This window comes from Anguilla anguilla, chromosome 8 (genome assembly GCF_013347855.1).
Source record: "Anguilla anguilla isolate fAngAng1 chromosome 8, fAngAng1.pri, whole genome shotgun sequence".
Classification (NCBI taxonomy): domain Eukaryota; kingdom Metazoa; phylum Chordata; class Actinopteri; order Anguilliformes; family Anguillidae; genus Anguilla; species Anguilla anguilla.
Genome location: NC_049208.1, coordinates 52,433,076 through 52,457,391, shown reverse-complemented (window position 1 = coordinate 52,457,391; position 24,316 = coordinate 52,433,076). Strand labels below are relative to the sequence as shown.

The following is a 24,316-nucleotide window of genomic DNA, read 5'->3' as shown; positions in this document are numbered from 1 at the left end:
AAATGGTAGAATTCATGAATAATTTACAACATATACATACAGTGAGCTCCATAATGTTTGGGACACAGACATGTTTTTTTGTCTTGATTTGGCTCTGTACACCTCAATTTAAATTTAAAATTGTGGAGTACAGAGCCAAATCAAGAAGAAAAAAAGTTTTAGTCCTTAACATTATGGAGCTCACTGTATATTGTGTGCTTCTAATTCATGCCATGCAAAAAAGATCCCTTTAATAGATTGCATATTTGCTATCTACCATGTATAATCAAAATGATTGTTTGTTGTAGTTATACATAACGTTATACATAAAGAACCAAAGAGAAGAAATACTATGACATTAAGCCTATTTTGTGCATTTAATAAAAGCCAGTATATGTCTTTATGTTTTGGCTCAGTGAACACGTTAAATACCAAAGGAATAAAAGTGATTGCACTGGGTCTTCAGTGACTGTTATTGAATAAATTTCTGAACAATTGGTTGTTTTATTTCACTGTTATTCTGTATTTCATAACTCTGCATTATGCTTGAGAGAGAGAGTGAGATTAAAAAATTAAGAGCAACAGGATAAAGGGGTGATGGCCAGTGGCTGACCTGCAGTCTTTGGCTGAGCAATTGCACAATATACAGTCACTCTTCATGCTATGTTGATGCTAAATTTTATGGCAATTTGTCCAAAATGATTCAAATGTACTTAAAAAATGTATAGACACCCAGACACAGACAACTCACACACACAGACACACACACACACACATGCACACTCACACACACAAACACACACACACATGCACACTCACACACACACTCACACACAGACACACACACGTGCACAAGCACGCACAGACACACACACACACACACACACAGACACCAACACACACACACACTCACACACACACTCACACACAGACACACACACGCGCACAAGCACGCACAGACACACACACACACACACACACACACACAAACACCGACACACACACACACAAACACACACACACACACACGCACGCGCACACACACACACAGACACACACACACACAGGCACCCCCACACACACCCGTGCTTCTGGCCGGACAGAGAGGACGTGGCCTAAGTAGAACCAGACAAATAAACTAAGGAATTAGACGGGCATTCCCGAGTCTGAATCCTTGACTATTCCAAGTTAGTTGAGGGTTCAGACACCTCAGCCTCTCACCCCTCTTCAGGTTTTTTGGGTGCTCTTCCTTACCATTAGGGGGACAGTCACCACCCCCCCCACCCCCCACCCCACGCCCCATTCTCCTGAGGCAGAGGCGGGAAAACATGATGGATTGTTAAAATGTAAATCAGTATCACATTTTTTTTGTTCGATTGGCGGGCATTTGCAGAGCATCTGTCCCTCCATCCCCCCCTGACCCCCCCCCCCTGCACCCACGGTCCCCCTGTGTCGATTCCCCCCTTGACCCCTGGGGTCGCCCCTTGCCCTGGCCCTCCCCGCCCCCCCCGTGACCCCTCCCGAGACTGGCACAATCGTTGACCCCGCCCTCTAGACGGAGTAGCCAAAGTTCAAGGTAAAGACGCGGCTCCCCGCCCCCCCCCCCTCCCCGCCCCCCACCCGTCTGAGCCCTACCCGCTTTCAGCCGTCGTGATTAATCGCGCCCTCTCTCTCCTCTTTTCTCACACCATTTTCTCCCCTGTGGGAGAGAGGGAGGGAGGGAGAGAGAAAGAAAAAAAAAGTTTGTCACTCAATCTACAACATAAAGCTTTTGCAAATTTATCGTGCCTCTCCTCAGCAATTTTTGGATCAACAGCCACCCCCCCCCCCCAACCCCATTTTCTGCGGTTCATTCAAGAGTCTCACTATTGGTGTGTGTCTGTACAGATGCTGGAGAATTCCTTGCAGGCATGACAAAAAAGAAAATCTATGTCCAAAAAAGATCTTTCAGGAGGCTATTACATTGTTACGTTAGATTACATTTTTAAAAAGACACTCAAGGTCTGATGCCAGTGAAATTGAAAACTGAAGTAGCGTGCCGCAGTTTAAGCACCGCAAACATAATCAGACCGTTAGATTAGATCAAGCTAGATGCGACTCTCCGTCATCTTCAGTGCATCATTTCCAAAACCAGCTGAACTGCACGTCAGCGCGTGTTTATGAACACAACATTAGCGAAAGCACATTCCGATGTGACGCTACAATCGCTTAACAGACGCTCTTTTCCGAAGTGGGGGCCACCGGCGCATCTCTCTCAAATACAGAAACGCGATATCGCCAAGAAGGCGCAGAGGTCTGCTAATAATCAAAGAGGGTAAAGTGAACTTAAACAACAAAAAAATTTGCATTTTAACTAAAGAAGATATCACAAAACAGATCACTTATCCAACATGTATAATGTTATTCAAAGGGAAATCCAAAGAAAAAGAATGAGGGGGAAAAGAAGTTCATCTAGAGTGGGGCGCCAGGGAAGCCCTGGTGCAGTGTAGCACCGTGGGGTAAGGAGCTGGGCTTGTAACCGAAAGGTCGCAGGTTCGATTCCCGGGTAGGGCACTGCCGTTGTACCCTTGAGCAAGGTGCTTAACTGGAATTGACTCAGTATAAATGGATACGATGTAAAATGCCAAAGTGTGTAAAAGTTGTCTAAGTCGCTCTGGATAAGAGCGTCTGCTCAATGCCTGTAATGCAGTGTTTCCCAACCTTTCTCCTTCCGCGGCACACTTTCCAAATTTACAGAATCTCGGGGCACGCCTCTCAGAACCGAGTGACACACTGATGTTGATGTGACGTGTGAACAGTAAGCCTAAAAATGTTCTTTTGGGGTTTCACTTAATGAACATGCATATTAATTACATTTATTTTGGCTTTTGTGAATGGGATTTGTTCACTGAAGTTTTTTTAAATTCATTTGAACATTAACAATTTTTCATAAAGGATTTTTTCACACGGCACACCTGACCTCGCCTGACGGCACACCGGAGTGCCGCGGCACACCGGTGGGGAAACGCTGCTGTAATGTAGTCTAAAGAGGTGAGTCTGCGTCTGAGTTGGAATATGGGTGTATGTGATCAGCCTCACTTACTCTGGATACATTTCTGCTAGATCCCAAAATGCAATATTTAAGCAATACGGCACTGGAGACCGTGCTGTATCGTGGAAACAGTCACGGCTGCAGGGGTGTTGTCAGGCACACTGTTAAGCAGAGTGCTAGCAGCCCCTTGTAGCCGTGATACAGCATGGCCTCGAGTGCTGTATCGCTTTCATAAACAAAAGGTTACAACATACAGAAACGGTTAATTGATGACACAATATTGTTTACTGTGTGATATTATGTGTAAGTAAGGGTTTGTGCGTAGAGTGATACTGTTGGTGAACAGGCTTCTTGAATGACTGTTACTGTTTCGGATTTACAATAAGTCAAGAACTTGGTCTCGACCAATTAGCATCCAGGATCAAAAAAACTTGTTTTGCGATCTGTTTTATGCTCACTATGAAATTATATTGTCTACCTGAAATAAAACATCCCTTCAGGCTAAAACAGATGCGGCGCTCCCTGTCAGCTATTGTTTCTGCGCTACGATTAATTCATCAAGACAGCGGAATGAGTTGTATTTTCCTCAGAAAGTTCTTGGATTGGAGCCCCCCCCCCCCCACAGTAAACACAGGTATATCATGGATATGTGGGTCCTTTTACAAGAGAGACTTCAAGATTTCAAGCCTGGCTCTCAAAACACAAATTCACTGGATAGATTCTCAGAGCAGGTGTGTGATTAGCTGGGCCCAGATTTTCAAGAAAGTACCGAGTGTAAGATATGACTCAGGCCAGTACCGACCCCCCCCCACCACCCCCATCCCAGGTGGGCTGCAGTGGTGGGCCTGGAGGTGAGGGGGAGTCATTTTCTGGCATGTTCTCGTAGGCAGGATATGATCTGTTTTATTCGCACATAAGTAAAAACAAGAATAAAATAAAATAATATATAATAAAAATATTATTATAAATAGTATATAACTATATAATAGTATATAATTAAATATAATATTCATAATTAATAATACACAATAATAATAATAATAATAATAATAATAATAATAATAATGTGCAGGTGAAGTAGAAACCTATGCTGGGCTTATATCAAAACTTTACCATCAAAAGCTAATATAACAGAGAATTTTTAAAATCATACATACGTGGTATTCGCAAGTACATTCCCAATGACAGCCCTGGATGGGCCCTACAATCTGGTATCTGTTAAGGCTCTGTTCCAGTGTGTGGATGGGCCCCATGGTCTGGTATCTGCTAAGGCTCTGTTCCAGTGAAGTAAAAGTGAAGTAAAGTAACAATTAAAGTATAAATTAAAGATTAAGGTGTAAACTGAAGTAAAGCTTGGTCTGTTAGGGGGGTTCTCCAGTTCTTGCCTTGCTTATCAGTTTTTAACAAGTTCTCCACGTTAGAAACTGATTAGCAATATTAACCCTTTGAAGAGCAGATTTTTTTAGAATGTTTTTTTCAAAGTGTTTTAGAACTCCATTGCTTTCAGATACCAGCAGTGATGTTTACATTCAGTGCATTCAGATCACATATTTGCAATCCGACTCCTTAATTGGTTAATGAAGTTTGTGGAGGGCTTGCTTTAGGTTCTCCAGTTTGGGGAGGGGGAACCCTGTTCCTGGATGGTTGACGCATGAGCTCTCTTTTGGTTTCCTTCAATCACCCCTGGAACCAATTAGATAATTGGCTATGTGCACAAACGCTGATGCGTGCAGCAAAACAATGCATACATGATCACAAAAACAGGTTTTTTAAAAATTTATTTAACCTTTATTTTACCAGGAGAGTCCCATTGAGACAGAATCTCTTTTACAAGGGAGACCTGGCCAAGAGGGCAGCTCAGTTAAAAGATATTACAAGGAGAAACAGCACATTAAAATAAAATACAATACAGTACAAAACAGACACGACTTTTAGGGGTCATGCAAAGATACATACACAAACAGAGTGACAGAGATACATACATGTAGCCAGCATGACATGACGGATTAAGTATTAAAACAGATTAACAGTTAAGATTTCTGAGATCTTTTTTTCATAGGCAACCAAGGAGACGAGTGTGCCAAGCTTGAGCTTAACCTGCAGCTCATTCCAAGACCAGGGGCCATAATAAAACAGACTCCTCTTGCCGGCTTCTGTCTGCACATTAGGTACCTTGAAATGCAGTCCAATATTAGATCTTAAATTATGTGTACTTTGTACGGGTAAAAACTTTGAACTATATAGGTAACTTTTCAAGAATGGCCTTATAGACGAATATATGCCAGTGTTTCATCCTACATATACCAAGGGACGTCCAATTTACCTAGTCATATAAGGTACAATGATGTGTCTTAAAGCCTGCATTTGTAATAGTATTCATGAGCTTATCAAGAGATGTAGCTGAAATGTCTGATCAAGTAAATGAAGGGGCAATAGAAGAACATGGACGTACCTAATAAAATACCTTTATTCCACAGCATGTTCCAATAAAGGATTTTTTTTCTTCTGAAATGAATTTGAATTCTATTTTTGAACTATTTTTGAACTGTTTTTGAGACGTGCTCCCAAACTAATACTTTGTCCGCAGTATCAAAGCGGTGAACATTGAGATGTCATATTAAACCGGTGTTTCTTTTTGTCTCTTCCGTTGTTCCTCTCTTTCTTTCTTTGTGAGTATCTGTGGTAGCTTTCCAAAAAAAAGTTTTAAAACTTTTTGTTCCCGGCCTCCTTCCGACAAGCGTTTCCAGAGATCGTCAAAAGACGTCAGACGGTGCATTAGAGTAACACTGTCATGTTTTCTCATGCTGCGGCCTAATCTTTTTACAGCCTCACATCACAGGGGCCATCGTGTCTTTTCAAACCTTACTTGGGGTGGTGGTGGTGGGGAGAGGGGCGGGGGGGGGGGGGGGGGGGTGGTGGGGGGGGGGGGGGGGGGGTTGAGGGCCGATAATTGAAGATGTGATTATGTTATAATCCACCTGCCCCTGTTTCCATACCTTTGAAATTTATCCTTGAATTGAGACTTTTCGGTTCTCGTTTTTCAGTTGCATAGTGAACACCCTATGTTCACCATGACAGAACTCAGTTCTCCCTTAAGCTGCAACAGTAACAGTCCTGGACAAGACTTCCAACCACATAGAACCCATTTTGCGTAATAGGGGGGGGGGATCTATAAACGAAAGGCTTTTGGGGTACATCATCATCATTACGTGGCATTACCAATCGTGGCCTTGAAAGTTGGAATTAAAGAAACTCCGCCTTCGCAGATTTAAAAAATAACCGACGAAATCCGTAGCGGTGCATTCTGGGACACAATGTCTTGGTGCCTGAATTATATCCAAGCCAAACTGGTATGATGTATTTCACTTTGAGGGCCTTTCCAGAGCACTTTGTGAAACCTCAATATGCAGCACTGGCTCCCCACCCCCCCACCCCCATTGTGTGATATTGTTCAGCCGGTATTTATTTATTTTTCTGGGGGGGGGGGAGGAAAGGGAGCCCGCCTCGCAAACGTCCCGAGCAGGCGATTGTCTCCCTGAGTGCCATTTGTCCCGTGTGCACAGGGACCCGGCCAGGGTCTCAATAGCCACATTGACGAGAGTCAATTGCCAGTCAAAGGCTACGCGCGATTAGACACCAGCGGGTATACTTTGCGATGCAGGCGGCCTCCCCTCCCCCCCTCCCCCCAAAAAAAGGCTGATCACTGGGCCCCCCTCAGGACCCCCTTTTTATCCCCTCCCTACCCAAAGCCCCTGCCCCCACCCCCCCCCAGTTCAATGTTAATGTCCTGTTGAGTCCAGTCAGCCAGCACTGGTGTTAACCTCTCTCCATCTCCCCTCCTCTTTTTCTCACCCTCCGTCCTCTCATCCCTTTCTTGTCTGCTGTCCAGCTGCCCGTGACCCCCCCGCGACCCCGCGACCCTCACTCCTGACCCCTGGGCTCGTTCCCACGCCACGCCCTTTTGTGAGGGCCTCGTTTACGTGGCAACGCGGCGGTGGTCACCGCTGCCACGGTAACAGATGGACAGGGCGGTGGAAATAACTTCATTGAACCGAGGTGTCGGCCAATCTTCTTTGGATACCCCCCTCCCCCCCCCCCACCCCATGTCCCCCACCCCACCCCATCCCTGCAAGCGATTCATAATGCCACTGATCTGAGAGTAACACAATCTGATTAAGACATTATCAGGGCAAATAACAAATTTAGACTGGCGTGCAACACGCACGCAGGAACAAAATCGCGTTGGCGGTCGGGGGCTGCGTGCGGCTGCCGTTAAGGCCTCAGCAGAATGGCGGTTCGCCGTTGTGCGTCATATTTACATTTCTCACCGGTATGATATTTCAGCGCATTAGCTACATATAAAACTACAAATGAGGCCAGTTTCTGCCATATAGTCGCTCTGCATCACCATATTACATCACAGGCATTCAGCAGACGCTCTCGTCCACAGCCGCTCACACAAACCTTTTTTAATTTTTTACACTTCTTAACATCATTAAAGTTTTCATTTTTCGTGAGAGGGAAATGGTGATTTTTGGAGGGAAAAAAAGGTCCGATTTAGTCTCTTACAAGTCTCTTACATTTACAAAACTGTAGCTTTAAAATCTCACACAAAACTTTTTCTTATTTTTTACACTTTTTAACATCATTAAGAAGTTTTCATTTCTCGTGAGAGGGAAATGGTGATTTTTGGAGGGAAAAAAGGTCCGATTTGGCCTCTTACAAGTCTCTTACATTTACGCAACTGTAGCTTTAAAGTCATTCACGTAAGCTTCTCTATGGACGAAAAACAAACAAGAGATAATGACAGAGGACTCCTGTGGAGTCTCTTCTAAGGCTCTGAGATATTTCAAAGGCAAACAGTGTCTTGATGTTACAAGTGACCCCGTAACATGTTCACAAGGAGACAGAGGCAATGTGAACAATCCCATCGCAGATCTGAAATGACACAAAACGCGTAACGAAAACAACACACGCCACCGAAACCTTTTTCGAGTGAACTTTTTTGTGCAAAGATTTCAGAGCGCTTCGGAAACGGCCGCGTTCTGGGCGGTCTGACACGCCGGACCCCGCGAGGTTCCGAGCCGACGAGGCTCAGCCCGGGGTGGTTTGATAACTCGGGCCCGCAGAAGCGCCGACGCAAAGAGCACACAGTCGCAGACACTTCATCGTTTTTTCAATTTTATGTTTGTCCCCCCCCCCTCGCTCGGCATCTGCGTCCACGTATTTCTCACTCTCGCTCTCTCTCTCTCCTTCAGCACCCTCCCTCTCTTCCTCCCTCCCTCCCTCCCTCCCTCCCTCTCCCCTCTCTCCCCTCTGCCTCTGAGTTTATTGTAGCAAAAGAGATTTTCTCCATTGAAGCCCAGTCTCTTAGGTAACCCCAGTCCGGCATGAAACGAAAAGCAATGCAGGGAGAGGGAGAGCGAGAGAAAGAGAGAGAGAGAGAGCAAGAGAGGGAGTGAGAGGGAGAGAGCGATACAGGGAGGGAGAGAGAGAGAGCGAGAGAGGGAGGGAGGGAGGGAGGGAGAGATCGAAAGGAAATCGAAAGACACAGAGAGGGAGAGGACAGAAGAGGTCCAACAGAGAGAGAGAGAGGAACACGGAGGCGCAGGAGAAAAACAGAGCACGGAATTCAAATGAAACTGAGGAAGAAACAGGACAGAGAGATAACAGGAGAAAAATCAGGAGGTAACAGAAGTAGATGTGATTCAGGAGAAGTGGTTATGAATTAGGATTATGTGGAGTTAATTTATGTAGTCAGTAGTTGACCATGGTTCATGCCAGTCTTTGAACTTGAGTTTTTTTTAAATTTAATGTAGGCCCAGTTTTTTTTTTTTTTTTTTTTACAGACAGACTATAATTGAAAATATACTGTCTTACATTAAAATACTATACAACTATAACAAAAAACTTCTGAAATGGGTCAACTGCCTTTTTCAACCGGCCAATTAGGCTATTTCAAAAACAAGCGCTGCAGTATTTCCAAAGGTCTTTCGTAAAATTAGTAAACGCGACGAGAAGCGTGGCAAATAACAGTATAAAATGACGTTAGGGTCACGTTAAACTCGGTTGAGAGAAATTTTCCCTCTCACCGACTGGCAATGGAACCTGCACGCGCCTTCTTTCTGAAGACACCGGACTGACGTCGGATTCCTTTCCGGCGGAGAGGGCATTTGAGGCAGCTGGCATGTACATCCTGCTCCGCCGCTCTCTCCACTAGAACAACCTGAGCATCACCAATTTTATTTAATTAATTTTTTTTTTTTTTACGCTGGTAACTCAGCGAACCTTCTTTCCTTTGCAGGGAATGATTTTTCTCGTCTAAGTGCATTTTTAACGGCTCAAATCCACCTGAGCATTTTGACGATGTCACGCGCAGGTGGACAAGTGATTAATTTTTATTCTTAGCATACTTTTTTCCACGAGGTTCATAGTTTACTTTTTTTTTTTTTTTTTTTGCATTTTACCGAAAACATGTTCGTGGCTTATTAGTAATTATGGTGTCAATGTCGTTGAATTAATCCACATGCTATTATGAGAACGCAATTAACTTATGATCAAGTGTTTTAGGAAGAAGACAACTAAATTCAGAGTAGCCTACTTGTCGGGGTGATTTTGCATAACAGAAATGGAGAATGGTTGTCAGATGTTTTAAATTGAACCCACGTCTTTTAAATGTTAATACCATGGCGTAATTTTGAATATTTGACATTCTTGGAGTGCTATTATTTCTTTCAGTGCTTGTGTAATTTTTATACAGTCGTAGGCTGTTCCGTTTGACCATTTGAACAGTAGTTTTTTTTCTTCTAAATTATAAGTCAGTGTTCTAGAATTGGATTGCTTTTAATTACCAGTAGTGATTGCTGTGATCAGCATTAGAATGTTCAGTTAAGAACATTCTAATCACATATTTGTGATCTTAAGCCTTAAAGGGTTAATACAGGAAAAACTTTTTTTATTTGGCTGGATTACGTAAATCGCTAAAGCGGAATAGTGATGAACTGAAAAATATCGCAAAGAAAAGTAGGCTAGACTATAAATTAGGTGTTTCTGTTTGATCAACCGTTAAATTTCGTTTTTATTTGTACTGCCTATTTTTGCTTTTTTACAGTAATTGTTATGTTTACATATCGTCCTCACTCCTTTAAAAAAAGATCTTTTATTCTCTGATTAGTCTGGCCACAGAGATCACCCTTTTTCCCGATCTTTTCCCACGGCTCATTTGACTGCGCTTTTTAAACGAGTTGACTGCTAGTTCATCACGGAGGCCGACGGTTGGCCTGGCTGTTGGGTTACGGAGCTACAGGCTAGGGTCCGTGCCTCGCTGCCGGTCACTCTCCGTCTTTCCCGGGTGTCCGGGGCTGATTGTCCAAACGCAATTCTTGTGTCTACCTCTACAAAATCAGGAGTTGTGGATGGACATCACGCCCCTGACTCTCCAAACTCCCCAGAGAGAGAGAGAGAGAGACAGAGAAGAATGGAAGTGTGAGAGTGTGTATGTATGGGGGGTGAGGGGTGGGGAGTGGGGGGAGGGGGGGGGTGGTTGGGTCAGGGGAAGAGAAAGAATAGATGAGAGAGGGAGAAGGGGATTGGGGTAAGAGATGGAGAGCAAGGATTTTAGGGAGAGTGTGGGATTAAAGGAGAGGGAGAGATTTGAGGAGGGAAGGAGGGTGGAGGGAGAGGGAATTTTGAAGGTAAATGGATGTAGAGAGAGAGAGAGGGAGAGAGAGACGCAAACTGTGGTCTCTAATGTTGAAAGACGAGGGATGGAGGCGAGAGAGCGAATGGAGATTCAGAGAGGGTGGAAAGAAGTTAGCAAAATGGTTTAAAAAGTTACAGAAACAGACAGACAGGAGAAAGGAGAGTGTGACTGAGTGATATGCAGAGAGAGAGAGAGATCAAGAGGGAAATGGTATTAAAATGCTAATGGGCCAACTCAATGCACAGCAGACCCACTGACTGGGCTAATGACTGTTGGACACATACTGAGGCAAATCTGTCCCACACACGCACACACATACACACTCACACACAATTGTACGATTATAATACCATCATACACGTTCATTTGTCTATGTTCTCAGTGCCAGATAAAGCGTTGTTGGAGGAAATGGTCCTCAGGAACAAATGGCGATAACAACTCTTTTTTTTTCTTCTTTTTTTTTTTTTTGGTGTTGAGTTTCCAGCTGCGTCCTTCACAGGCATTCTGTCATTCTCTTTCTTCCTCGCCCGGCTGCACGGAGCGCATTAGACACTGTGGGCTGCTGGTTTTTTTTTTAAACGGCCCAGGCGGGAGTATGATTGTGATCAGACCGCAGGTTTCCTCTCCCTGTACGTGGAGTAGCCCATGCTGGTCTCCATAACCAGTGGTTTGTTTTCACGGGCGTGTAAGAGTGGAGTACAGTGTCATTGTTTTTTTTTTTTTTTTTCTGATGATGCGCTTCTTACTGGAAGGCTTTTAAAATTATGAAATTTGATTGCTTCGTTGTCTGCTTTTATGTCATTTGATGAGACTGTGGAGCACATTGCAAAGAATGTTGATAATGCTTCTATATGCTATTGTCTGGGCAGAAGTTGCATCCAATGATGTATGTACCCCCCCAGAAAAAAAAAAAAAATCTATCAATTAATCAATCAAGTTATTTGCCATTCTGTAATTTCAATAAACTGCAGTATGTTCACTGAGCTGCCTGTTAATTGTCTAGTGTGTGTGTCTCACTGTTTGTTTTTATCTGCCTGACATTTATAGGATTATGAAGGATTAAAAAAAGAAAGTAAAATATCAATGTTCTTAATATCATTCTCAATCTCTTTCTCTAAGAACAAAAAGAAAAGAGGGATCCATCTAGGGTCATTATTTTGCATTGTACATTGCTCTTAAAAAAAAGTAGTCCCATGTTATATTACAGTAATGATAATTTTTGTTGCACATAATTTTGACACTGTAGCTTACACGCGTTCTGGGTGTAGTTACAAAAAGCAGCCCTGGGAAATGTAGTCCAACTGACAAACTGCATGACTGGCAAACCAACACTGGCTAATTTGTTCTGCTAGTCCTTACAGAAATGGACTACACTGATATATATATATATATATTACAACAGAAAATATTGCAACACTTCAAAATGCATGGGGAAATTAATTAATTATTGTCACTTTGAGAAAAAGCATTGCTGTAAACTATTTTATTCTCAAATAAAGCCCATGCATTGTAAATTGCCTTATTTTACCTTTGGATCAGAGATACCATAACCACAGTTGTTGTTTAATAAATACATTTAAAAAAGGTGTTTGTGTACAGTTTGAAATGTTTTGACACATTGATGTGGGCATTCTGTAATAAAGACATGAGTCTTTTGCCAGTGCACATCAGAAACTGATTATAAAAGAGAACAAACCCACAAAACCAGTTAACCACAAAATAGCTCAGTGCTTCAGAACAAATAAATAACCCAAATCTGTACTGCTGTAAATGTAGCAATGCAATGTGTTTTAACGGTAGCCCACATAAAGATGGTAAATTCTATAAATGCAATAATCTGAGTTGGTGATGTGATTCAAAGCATTCAGATACTGTAGTTCAATTAGGAGGCTTTATGTTTTGAATGTTTAGGAATATGCCATAATTTAGTTAATGTCTTTCAGCAATTATAAATACAACTTCTGCACCTGACTCTTTTCTGTTGACTCAATTTATAAATACCTTTGTGTGTTAATATTTCCTTAGGTTTTTAACTACATACATCATTTTTTATGTTCTCGTTAATAGTAGGCCGATGCACTTCAATAAAATTCTTACCTTTCAGAAGAAATAATTCAGAGAGACGGGTTATTTTATTACAACTGTTAATGATCGTGGGTGACGAAGATATTTAAATAATCTTCTCTTTGAATTAGGAAAGCTAAGCTAAGATAGCCTACTGTTCTGGAACCGCAAACTTAATTCGAACATTAGTCGATTGTAAGGCCAACGGATTCAGAACCCATCCACACATGAGGCGAGAAGAAAGCAACTTAAATTGTAAGGTCGATTTAACTGGGCAGGTATAGTTACTGAAACTTTCGATTAACGCAATTCGCCTACCTGCAGTACCGCGGTGAAACAAATCCTGGCGTTGTGCTTCAAGAAACCACAGCAGGTCGCTATCAGACTGTGATGCTTGACGCAAAGGAAGTTGGAGTCGCTTGGAGCGCACATCCGGCAGAAAGATGGCTGCCACTAAGCGACAGTGACACTTTGTTGTTATTAACCTGGGCAGGAACTTTTTTGTTAAGTAAACGATAATAACGCTGTTCCAAAGAGTTCTAAGGCGCCGTGGCGTCTTGTCCTAGAAAGCGGGAAGACATTGGTAGACATCGAGTCTTGATTAACGGTGAGTAATGTTAAATTTTGATAGCTAGCTAGCCAGGTAGATAGCAACTATTGGTCGCATCAGCATTAGCTGGCTTCTCAATCCAAAACTAAGGAGTAACTTTGTCAGCTCTCTATACATAATGCAATAATTAGCTTAGAATGTTACCAAGCCTGTTCATTAGAAGTTGGCTAACCTCATACTTGTCTGTAAAATCAAGATTAAATTAGTACCTACGGGAGTATGTGTTGGTACTGGGGGGACACTAAGAAAAATAACAGTAATTGTTTTTTAAAAGATTATCACTGACATGCCAGTTACCTATACTTAGCCTACCTGTGAACGGACTGTGATATTTTGCATTTGTAAAATTACTTGCCAGCCGGGCGGGTGTAGATCGAGTTTGTTTTGGCGCAGGGAATTTGGATGACAGCTATACTATTGTCGTAACTAGTAACTAATTTCGCCGTTATAAGATGTCCGTTACGGTTTAAACCTGTTGCTGGTTTAGTAATTTCCAGAGCTAGCCAGCCAGCCAACAAACTAGCATATGCCAGTGTAAATAATCGAGGAGATTTAATGTGTTGACAGAGTTTTCATGAATCAGTCAAATGTTGATTTATTTGACGCAGCATTAAAGCTTTTTATTTAGTGTCACGTCACTTTAATACATATTTTTAATGAAAGTGATTGCCTTTGTAGACGTTTTTTAGTCGTTTAAAATCTAACTATTAGAATAAGCCTATTTTGCACGTGTCATAAACTTGAAACCCGCATTCAGGTCCTAAACACCTTTTGAATGTCAGCTTAGCTGCGAAAATGAAATAGTATATCTAATTAATTGAAAAATGTATTTCCATAGCAATATAGGCCTAATTACACGTTTTTCGTACCTAATGGGCGCACTTTCTTCGGAAAACGACGAAGATCAGGACGAGTGACATTTATCCGCGATAATTCTGTGTGCACCTGCCGTGGTGGGAGATGTTAGGGTGACGCCTCAGCCGCCATTACCAGCTATCTGTGTGTTGAGCCGGGCATGCGTTATCTCAAACATACGATTAACTGACATACGTATGCACAGAGGACCGAAACATGGGGAGATTATGTCATCCAATTGTCTTTATTTTCCCCGACAAATCAGACCCAATTAAACCTTGACAATTTTAACAATAAATGCCCAATGGACAATGGTTGAGCAGGTAAATTACTGGCTGCTTTTGATTGGTTAGCATTGTGCATATTATCTCAGGATGGAATACAGAAGCCTCCTGATGTACTGGAGATCCCGACTTGAGCCAAAATGGAGTGTTGTGCTCTGTCTTGTCAGTCTCCCGGTGGGAATCTAAACCACTTCTTCTTCTCCTCACTGCTTGTCTTCCTGGTTCAGTCCAGCCTTCTCAGAACACACAATGGCTGCCCCAGTCAATGCTCAGAACCCCAGCAAGACCTGGGAGCTGAGCCTTTATGAGCTGCACAGAACCCCGCAGGTACTGCCGCCAACGGTCTTACCGCCAGCCGCTGGTGACGATTGTCCCTTGGGCCGGAGGGCCTGTGTTTAGGGAGTCTTGCCTTACTGTTGTGTCATTCCCCTTCCTGCCTGCAGGAGGCGATAATGGACGGCACGGAGATCGCTGTGTCCCCCCGCAGCCTCCACAGCGAACTGATGTGTCCGATCTGCCTGGACATGCTGAAAAACACCATGACGACCAAAGAGTGCCTGCACCGGTTCTGCTCCGAGTGCATCGTCACGGCGCTCCGATCGGGGTACCGCCCACTTTCTTATGCTCCCTTTCACTGCCTGCACGTGCGCGCGTGTGTGTGTGTGTGCGCGTGTGCGTGTGTGTGTGTATTCTCCATGCACACTCGCCTCTCTCCTCAGATAAATTCCAGACAAATTTGTGACCTCCTGTGAATAAAAGGTGATGTCAACTGTAACTCCTCCTCCTCACTCCCTCCCGCTTGTTTCCCCACCTGCTCACCCTAACCCTGAAGCTGAACTCCGACCCCCTTCCTAATTACTCTCTTTACCCTAATCCGGGGGTTTTCAACCTTTTCTGTTCCCGGAAACCCCCGCCCAGGCTCCAAGGCATTCTAGGGACTCCCATTATAAGTTAAAAAGGTTTATATTTATTTTTAAAAAAAAAGTTAAATGTTTTCTTTCTGTCAGTAGCCAGTGTAGGCCTTTGAAACAAGTGTGGGGACTCTTTAGCTAGTCAATGATTAATTAGTTGCTTAAGAGGATCTCCGAAAACCAGCAGACACTGTGGCCCCGAGTTTAGGATCTTAAAACAACTTCCGCCCCCCTCAATTCGTCTCCCCCAGGAACAAGGAGTGCCCCACCTGCCGGAAGAAGCTGGTGTCCAAACGCTCCCTGCGGCCGGACCCCAATTTCGACGCGCTCATCTCGAAGATATACCCGAGCAGGGACGAGTACGAGGCTCACCAGGACCGGGTCCTGGAGCGCCTGAGCCGGCTGCACAACAAGCAGGCCCTGAGCTCCAGCATTGAGGAGGGCCTGAAGATACAGGCGCTGGTCAGGTGAGTGTGGACCATCTTAGCATTAGCATCACCGTTAGCATTAGCAGTGCTGTTAGCATTGAGGAGGGCCTGAAGATACAGATGCTGGTCAGGTCAGTGTGGACCACCATAGCATTAGCATCTCCGTTAGCATTAGCATTGCTGTTGGCATTAGCCTTTTTTATATGGGTGGCTCATGGGAGGGCGGGGGTATAGCATTGAACTGTTCTGACAGACTGTTCATCCAACTCCACTAGATTTGAAGGCTACAATTGCAACACATCACTATCATTGTTAATCACCAGAGTGACATTACATAATTGCATATATAAATGTTTTGGAATTGATCTGGGCTGATGCCAGTTGAGTCTCACAACCGATTATAGTAGTAAAGTACATAACACTATGGCATTACATTAAGTGGGCTTGAGGATGTAGTGTTAGCAAATGGGTTTGGGCGTGCAAGTGTTAGCTTGTAGCATGGGTGGAGCTCGTAAACCCGTAATAGTGAAGGGTTTTGGTCTGACCCCCCCTGAAGACCGCAGAGGGTGCGCAAACCGCAGCAGGAGAGCGACAACACTACCTTCAGCGGCGGGGAGGACAACTGCGACGCACGCTCCCACCTGTCCCAGGACTCGGCCCCGCCCCTCCTCCACCCGGGACCCCTGGCCGAGGCCGAGGGCGGGGCCGGGCCCAGCCGCAGCAAGCGGGCAAAGGTTTCGGACGAGTCCTGCCCCGAGGTGGACCGGGGAAGCCCCACGCCCTCCCTGCCCCCACACCACCAGGAGGGGCCCGGCTCGGAGATCGAGCTGGTGTTCCGCCCACACCCCCTGCTGGTCAACATGCAGGACTACAGTCAGACCAGGTGAGAAATGGCGAGTGGGGTGAGGGGGCGAGTGGAGGGGCGGGGCCGTGTTGGCTACAGTGGGTGGGAATTCAGCAGTAAGGAGCTCTGAGATTGGTCCAAATAAAAATTAGCCTGTTAGATGCTTAGTTTCGGCCATTTTTTAAATTAAATTGAGAGTTTCCAGTTTCCTTTGTTACTCATTGTTGCTTCACCTGATGATATTCTTTGTAAATCTGTGAATATTCGGATGCACTCCATTCTCACACATTGACACCCCTAACCCACTGTCTCCCTGTCTCTCTCCCTCTGTCTCTCCCCCTCTCTCTCCCTCTCTCTCCCTGTCTCATGCCCCTCTCTCCCTCCTTCCCTGTCTCTCTCCCTCTCTCTCCCCTCCATTCTCTCTCTGTCTCTTTCTCCCTGTCTCTCTCCCTCTCTCTCTCTCACTCCCCCCCCCCCCCCCCAGGTACGTGAAGACGACGGCCAACGCCACGGTGGACCACCTGTCCAAGTACCTGGCCCTCCGCATAGCCCTGGAGGAGCGGCAGGCGGACGGACAGACAGGAGGGGAGGCGGGGGACGACAGAGGAGGAGGAGGAGGAGGTGGTGGAGGAGCAGTGAGCCTGCGGAACGTCAGCGAGAAGCAGTACACCATCTACATCACTACGTCAGGCGGGCAGTTCTCGGTGAGCGCCGTTTCCATGGCACCCGTCGCTGTTTCTACGGCCATTAGTCCCGACGATTATACTTACGTTTATAAATGCATTGTATTACATATTTGGGTATTTTACTGAAGCAGTTCAGGATGAGCTCCTTGCTTGAGGGCACAATGGCCAGGTCCAGTTATAAACCCCTAACCGTTGTACCACACTACTGTCCCTGTACTTCTCACTGATTCTGATTGGCTGTCTAACCCTGGTCTCTTTCCATCTCGGATTCTGATTGGCTGTCTAACCCTGGTCTCCCTCCGTCTCAGATTCCGATTGGCTCTCTAACCCTGGTCTCTCTCCATCTCGGATTCCGATTGGGTGTCTTACACGGTTTTCTCTCCTTCTCCAGACTCTCAATGGCTCTCTAACCCTGGAGCTGGTCAATGAGAAGTACTGGAAGCTCTGCAAGCCCCTGGAGCTCTACTACGCCCCCACCAAGGAACCGCTACAGCAGTGAGGGGGTGGGGGGGGTGAGGGTGGGGGGGGCAGGTTCCTCATCTGTCCCCTCTTAATCATCGCATAAAGACGAGAGCTCCTCCCTCTTACACTGGGACAGTCTGCTGCTACTGAGAGAGAGAGCGAGAGAAAGTGTGTGATTGGTAAGAAAGAGTACGAGAGGGTATGAGAGTATGTGTATGTATTAGGGAGTGTGCATGAGAGGAACAAGTGAAGAATGCGTGAACAAGGGGAGAGAGGAGGGTGTGAGGGAGGAGGGGTACAGACAGTGTGTACGAGACAGTTTGAAAGAGAGGGGGGTAGAGTGAGATGGAGCAGTGCGCGCGCGTGTGTGGGAGAGAGGCCGACTTTGGCATCGGTGGAGATCACGTCGAGAAGTGGACTCCGAGGTAGAGCCTACGAGCTCTCCTCCGCTCATTATCCCTCTCTTCAAATCTGACATTTTGGATGGAATTACAAAAATCCTACTTCCATCCAACGGAACCGTCCCTGCCTTTCTTTCACCTTCCAGAACACGAGGTAGAACCCCCCCCCCACACACCCAACCAGCCAGTCAGCACTGTGTATGTCCCTAACCTTTTCCGTTTCCCACAATGCCCCTGTATTGTACAGCCATTTTGTATATTCTCAGTCTCAGATATGATTATATTACGAGTGAAGTTGACAACGCAATATCATGGGGATAAGGGATTCATTTGCCTGGACGGATTTTTCCATACAGTGAGGAAGAACCGTTTTTGTTTTTTTAAATTTTTTTATTTATACATCAGGCCTGGAATAAACCAGCCAGAGTACAGGGCCTTAAACTGAACTGGGAGATTTAACGCCGGAGGTTTGCTGTCAATCAAGCTGCTTACATTCTCTGTAGAACCATCAGAACCCTTCGGCCAATCAGGCTGAGGTCCATTTTTAAAAAACGCTTTCTATGTATAAACTGAAACATCTACAGGAACAAACCATGCAAGTGAAAATTCTACAGTACTGTGCAAAAGTCAAGAGACCACCCTTTGTTTTATTTTACTTTCCCGTGAAAAGTCATTAACTGTGAGTTTTTTGACACATTTTACACAATGCACAAAAACCTCCTGTACAATATCAGATCTTTCAGTATGTAGTGTGTCCACCCTTGGCCTTTACAACAGAATCCGTTCTTTTTTGGAGACTTGCTTTGTGTTTTTTGAAGGAATTTGCGGGAATATTTTTCCATGCTTCTTGTCAACGCCGCCAATGTTCAGTCTTAGAAGTTGGTTGCATTTTCTGCTTCTCTCGATCCAAGTAATTCCAAACACATTTCAGTGATGGTGAGGTCTGGACTCTGGGTTGGCCAGTCCATTGTTTGGAGAGCACCAGCAGCCTGACCTCCTTAGCAGTGTGCTTGAGGGTCATTATCTCACTGTAGAACGGATTTGCTCCCAGTCAAACATTGTCCAGAGGCTACTGCGTGATGGGTTAAGATTTTATTGTATTTATCCACATTCATGTTTGTTGACTGGAAGGACGAAAGACATAAAGCGGTAATAGGCTAAACAAAAGAAAGCGGACAAATGCTGAGATTTGATATTGCATGTAGTGGTGGAGGCTTTTCTTGAATTTTCCGTTAAATGTTCCCTGCATTTTTGTCTTGACACTGAAAAAAAAACGGCTGTTCTGCAGTGGAAACGGAATAAACGAAAGCGTGGTCCGACTTTTGCACAGTACTGAAGTTTATACAGAAACAGAAGGGTGGGGGAAAGAAAGCAATGTACACAAAAAAAAAGCACAAGAAGAGTTGGTTATGTACCTCGTCTGAGTTTCAATCCCTCTGAAGGGCTTTTGCACTTTTGTAATTTGTGAACATTCATAGTGATTACAGACTGCTTTGAGATACCTTTGTGTGTTCTGATTTGCCAGTTCACGTTGTTGCTTTAACGTAGTAAACTCTGGCGTACGCCTACCTGAATTGGCACACATTAAGCACCCCATTTTACTAAACCTGGGCTTCTGAAATTATTTTTAAACTGGTGGGAAATGCAAAAAGGGACTGGGTGAGTTTGATAAGTTCAGGATACAAATTGAGGGTTAAGAAAATGCAAAATGCTCAGAAAATTGACATTTTTCAAATTCATGAACTAAACTGTTACACTGAGAAACCAGGGGTAAACGCTGCTCTTTCAAAAAAAAAAAAAAAATTGCCATGGGATGCTAAGTCTACTTCCACAAGGTTCTCTGATCTATATCTCACACACACCCACTAACAACCTTACACGCACACACTTGCACGTGTGCACGCACACCAAGAATGTGGTGGTGGTTGTTACAAATAGGTGCTGCTGGGTGATTCGGTGTACGTTTCCATTCTGGAACCTCTGAAACCCCACCCCCCCTTGAAATGAGTGACAGCTTCCCCCCCCTCCCCCGCCAGTACAGAAACGCAAGGCCACAGAGGTTGGGAAAAACTACATTTTATTGACGTTTGGGTGAAGGGGGACCGCCTACTTCTTCTTGGACACACCCACGGTGCGACCACGGCGACCGGTGGTCTTGGTGTGCTGACCACGCACGCGAAGACTGAAAGAGAGAGAGAGACAGAACGGGAGTGAACGAGTGCAGGGAGTAAATGGTTCAAACACGGCCAAAACTGCAGAAAGATAAGTCTCCAAATGAGAGAGGTTACATCACAGCCTTGATTGAATCACGTACAGACAGTAACACCAATGTGGAACGCAGCACAAACACACTTCACACACCGTACACCAAACGGAGGCTCAGAAAGTTTCACACATTCATTTCTGTAAAATCGTGTGCTTATACGCTACGCAGTTTTTAAAACATTACATCCTGGACACTTGCGCAGGTCATTGTACCCAAAAAACGCTACTCGTTCACAATGGGTCTGACACTACTATGGATCCACAGGAAATCTCTGGGCAACAGTGCTTTGAGGTGAGGGTGGACAATTTTAACACTGAGCCAACAACTCTGCCGGCTCAACACTGAGGGGGAAGAACACTGCTGGCTCAACACTGAGGAACACTGCCGGCTCAACACTGAGGGGGAAGAACACTGCTGGCTCAACACTGAGGAACACTGCCGGCTCAACACTGAGGGGGAAGAACACTGCTGGCTCAACACTGAGGGGGAAGAACACTGCTGGCTCAACACTGAGGGGGAAGAACACTGCAGGCTCAACACTGAGGGGGAAGAACACTGCAGGCTCAACACTGAGGGAGAAGAACACTGCCAGCTCAACACTGAAGAACACTGCTGGCCCAACACTGAGGGAGAAGAACACTGCTGGCTCAACACTGAAGAACACTGCTGGCTCAACACAGGGAGAAGAACACTGCTGGCTCAACGCTGAAGAACACTGCTGGCTCAACACTGAGGGGGAAGAACACTGCTGACTCAACACAGGGAGAAGAACACTGCTGGCTCAACACTGAAGAACACTGCTGGCTCAACACAGGGAGAAGAACACTGCTGGCTCAACACTGAAGAACACTGCTGGCACAAAACTGAGGGGGAAGAACACTGCTGACAACACTGAGGGGGAAGAACATTTCTGGCTGAACACTGAGGGAGAACACTGCTGGCTCAACACTGAGGGAAAATAACACTGCTGGCTCAACACTGGGGGAAGAACACTGCTGGTTCAAAACTGAGGGGGAAGAACACTGCTGGTTCAAAACTGAGGGGGAAGAACACTGCTGGTTCAAAACTGAGGGGGAAGAACACTGCTGGTTCAAAACTGAGGGGGAAGAACACTACCAGCTCAACACACAGGACAGTTTTGCGCCCACAGAAGCCTTGCAGGCCAGTAATCAAATCTCTATTTTTTGGTCGGGACTGAAGCAAGGAAACATACCGGCGTAGTTAATGGACACAAAGGTGCAGTGAACGATCACAGCATTTCACCCCGAGATCACCATTAAAGTATTCAGCACAGTATTCAAACGGCCGCTAGCGAGACAACTCGTTAGGCCTAACATGAAGCCCTGGCATCTCATTAATGTTCAGGGAGAGCCCAAGAACCTTGTGCAAAGAATCTCTCTGATGTTCTTGCCTGCTAGTATCTGTGAATTCAGGCACATTTGTTTGATTTAGACACAGAGTGCGCCTGGATTCTGTACAGCGGTCGAGTTTCCCGATATTACATCTTCAGTGGCACAATCAGATGCAGAATAGCAGATTAGCCACTCCCCCTTTTGCCATAAAACTCCACCCCTGGGCCTGGAGCTCCATGATTAAAAAAATAAATCTTTTTTTAAAGCAAATGCTCACCCCCAGAAGTGCCGGAGACCACGGTGAGCCCGGATCTTCTTCAGCCTCTCCAGATCCTCTCTCAGCTTGTTGTCCAGGCCGTTGGCGAGAACCTGGAACGGAGGACAGGGATGAAGCACACCTTTATTTACCACTCAAAAAAGGAAATCGGCTAAGCTAGTGACAGCGGCGAAACGGACCGGCCTTTTTCTTTTTAAAGGAGCACCCGAACGTGACCGCGATTTTAAACTACCGACTGGCAGGCGGTTATTCCGCGGTCTGCAGACACCTCTGCAGGTGACGCCGACCCACCTGGCTGTATTTGCCATCCTTCACGTCCTTCTGCCTGTTCAGGAACCAGTCAGGGATTTTGTACTGCCGCGGGTTCTGCATGATGGTCACCACTCTCTCAACCTGAGGGAGAGAAACAGAAGAGTCACCCCCCGTAGACGCAGACCACTACGGGCCTGTTCCTCCCCTGCCCATGCCTTGACGCAGCCTGGAGCTCCAGATGCACCACCCTGCCCTTCTAAACTGCACTATACTTCCCTTCAATTTCATTTCTGCTCTTACAGCTAGTTCAGGAATGTTTTTTTTTTTTTTCTATGTGCAACTAGCATGTTCTTAACTGAGCATTCTAATGCTGATGTAACAATCACTACCGGCAACTGAATGCAATGGAGTTCTAGAACAGTGACTTAGAATTATGAAAACATGGGGGGGGGGGGAAGCATACACTTCATATGGTTAAGAGTCAGATTTATTCTTCCTATAGAACCCTGTGCAGCACAGCTCCCTGGCGAAGGTAACTAGAGATCATTGCAAACACCTGCTGAGCTCACCTCGTCATCAGTCAGTTCCCCTGCTCTCTTGTTGAGGTCGATATCGGCCTTCCTGAGCACGACATGTGCGTAACGTCTGCCGACCCCCTGCAAACGCGAAATAAGTCGCAGATTTACATTAGCTCCGGTCATGGGCCTCACATTTATAAAGGACTCTGCACGTCTTCTAGTGATAAGAGGTCACATCCTCTGAAACACAGTACCAAGGTGATGTGGGGAAACCAGCACTTGCATCCTCTGGCAACCCTAGAGTTGTTCATAACGACGTTCATGGCAGTAGATAAACGATATTACTGAATACAGACCACATTACAGCTAGTAATAACAACAAATACAGAAAGCAAATTAAACGGGCAAAAATGGTGACTTACTGGTAGTCATTTATTGCGTGATAATCGCCACAAGCATGCAAGACTCCGGTTACTTCCCTTCTGTAATGCTATGCTACTCCCCAGAAGTTCTCACCTTGATGGCGGTGATAGCGAAGGCGATCTTCCTCCTCCCGTCGATGTTCGTGTTGAGAACACGCAGAATGTGCTGAAACTTCTCGGGAATTACGAGAGACTACGGTAAAAAGAGACGAATAGGTTAAATACCCGTTCCAGGGAGGAAAAATACAACTGCTAAGTTACTAACCGGCATAGGGACTGACACGGTCGGTATTGGATTGCAAATCAGACGGCCAGTTGATCAAAAACTAAGGACGAATCAATGCCCTGTTCACCACCGCACAATAAAAACATTTTTACAGGAGTCGGTTTGACTTGACCACTCTTGAGTTGGCCACAGCAATGAATAATTTTGGATAAAGCTCTGTGCTGAAAATCAGTTTGAACGTGGTTCGATGCAACATAGGATAGCATTACTAGCACAGGGTTAGCTTTCACAATTGTTTGGGGAATAGTATATACCCAATCCACACAATAATGGCGTGTAACGAAAGAATGAGGCTTTAAGCATATTATATCAATCTTAGAAGAATCCCAGGCCTCTACATAATGACGATGAAACTGGATTTTCACGTTTGCATACACGGTTCTAATGGTCTCACTCACCATCTTGGAAGCAGCTTCCAACGCAAAGAGGAATACTCGCAGTTATCGCGAGAGTATATAAGTTTCCCGTATTTGCAAGCGGAAGTCATTCCGTTGGCAGAAATATGTCCGTCTAGAAAATTGCTCTGTGTTGTAGAAATACGACTCGATTTGATATTAAAAGCAATAAATCAAAAGTGTATGAAAATAACAGAATTTATATCCGATAACTAGTGATTTCCTCTTGTCTATATTAAAATTAGGTTTATGATAATATCAATACACTTTTCATTTATTTTACTCCGATTA

The 24,316-nt window shown here is 45.0% G+C and overlaps 2 protein-coding genes across 3 annotated transcripts; one reads left to right on the top strand and one right to left on the bottom strand.

The window, feature by feature from the left end:
* Window positions 1–13,177: 13,177 nt before the first annotated feature.
* LOC118232970 (E3 ubiquitin-protein ligase RING2-A-like) lies at window positions 13,178–17,916 on the top strand. Of its 2 annotated transcripts, none has more exons than XM_035428259.1 (7): window positions 13,178–13,383; window positions 14,758–14,852; window positions 14,969–15,129; window positions 15,688–15,903; window positions 16,421–16,747; window positions 17,193–17,412; window positions 17,786–17,916. In XM_035428259.1, the coding sequence occupies exons 2-7, from the start codon at window positions 14,775–14,777 to the stop codon at window positions 17,891–17,893; spliced, it is 1,110 nt and encodes a 369-aa protein (XP_035284150.1). In that variant the 5' UTR covers window positions 13,178–13,383; window positions 14,758–14,774; the 3' UTR covers window positions 17,894–17,916. The 2 variants fall into 2 exon arrangements, with proteins under 2 accessions (XP_035284150.1, XP_035284149.1); XM_035428258.1 differs by having other exon boundaries at window positions 13,180–13,383; window positions 14,753–14,852.
* A 2,401-nt stretch (window positions 17,917–20,317) lies between these two features.
* rps18 (ribosomal protein S18) lies at window positions 20,318–24,095 on the bottom strand. The gene is made up of 6 exons (XM_035428274.1): window positions 24,029–24,095; window positions 23,439–23,537; window positions 22,974–23,060; window positions 22,444–22,545; window positions 22,153–22,244; window positions 20,318–20,439 (listed from the first exon to the last, which is right to left on the bottom strand). Exons 1-6 carry the CDS (start codon window positions 24,029–24,031, stop codon window positions 20,364–20,366), a joined length of 459 nt encoding a protein of 152 aa, XP_035284165.1. The 5' UTR covers window positions 24,032–24,095; the 3' UTR covers window positions 20,318–20,363.
* Window positions 24,096–24,316: the final 221 nt, after the last annotated feature.

Bases quoted from the DNA above. Each gene is read 5' to 3' on its own strand.
- LOC118232970 (XM_035428259.1), top strand. From the start codon at position 14,775: ATGGCTGCCCCAGTCAATGCTCAGAACCCCAGCAAGACCTGGGAGCTG. The intron at 15,130-15,687 runs GTACCGCCCACT...CGTCTCCCCCAG, and splicing joins GTCACGGCGCTCCGATCGGG to GAACAAGGAGTGCCCCACCT. The intron at 16,748-17,192 runs GTGAGAAATGGC...CCCCCCCCCCAG, and splicing joins CAGGACTACAGTCAGACCAG to GTACGTGAAGACGACGGCCA.
- rps18 (XM_035428274.1), bottom strand. The intron at 22,245-22,443 runs GTGGGTCGGCGT...CCTCCGTTCCAG, and splicing joins AGGATGGCAAATACAGCCAG to GTTCTCGCCAACGGCCTGGA. The intron at 20,440-22,152 runs GTGAGCATTTGC...TCTCTCTTTCAG, and splicing joins GGTCTCCGGCACTTCTGGGG to TCTTCGCGTGCGTGGTCAGC.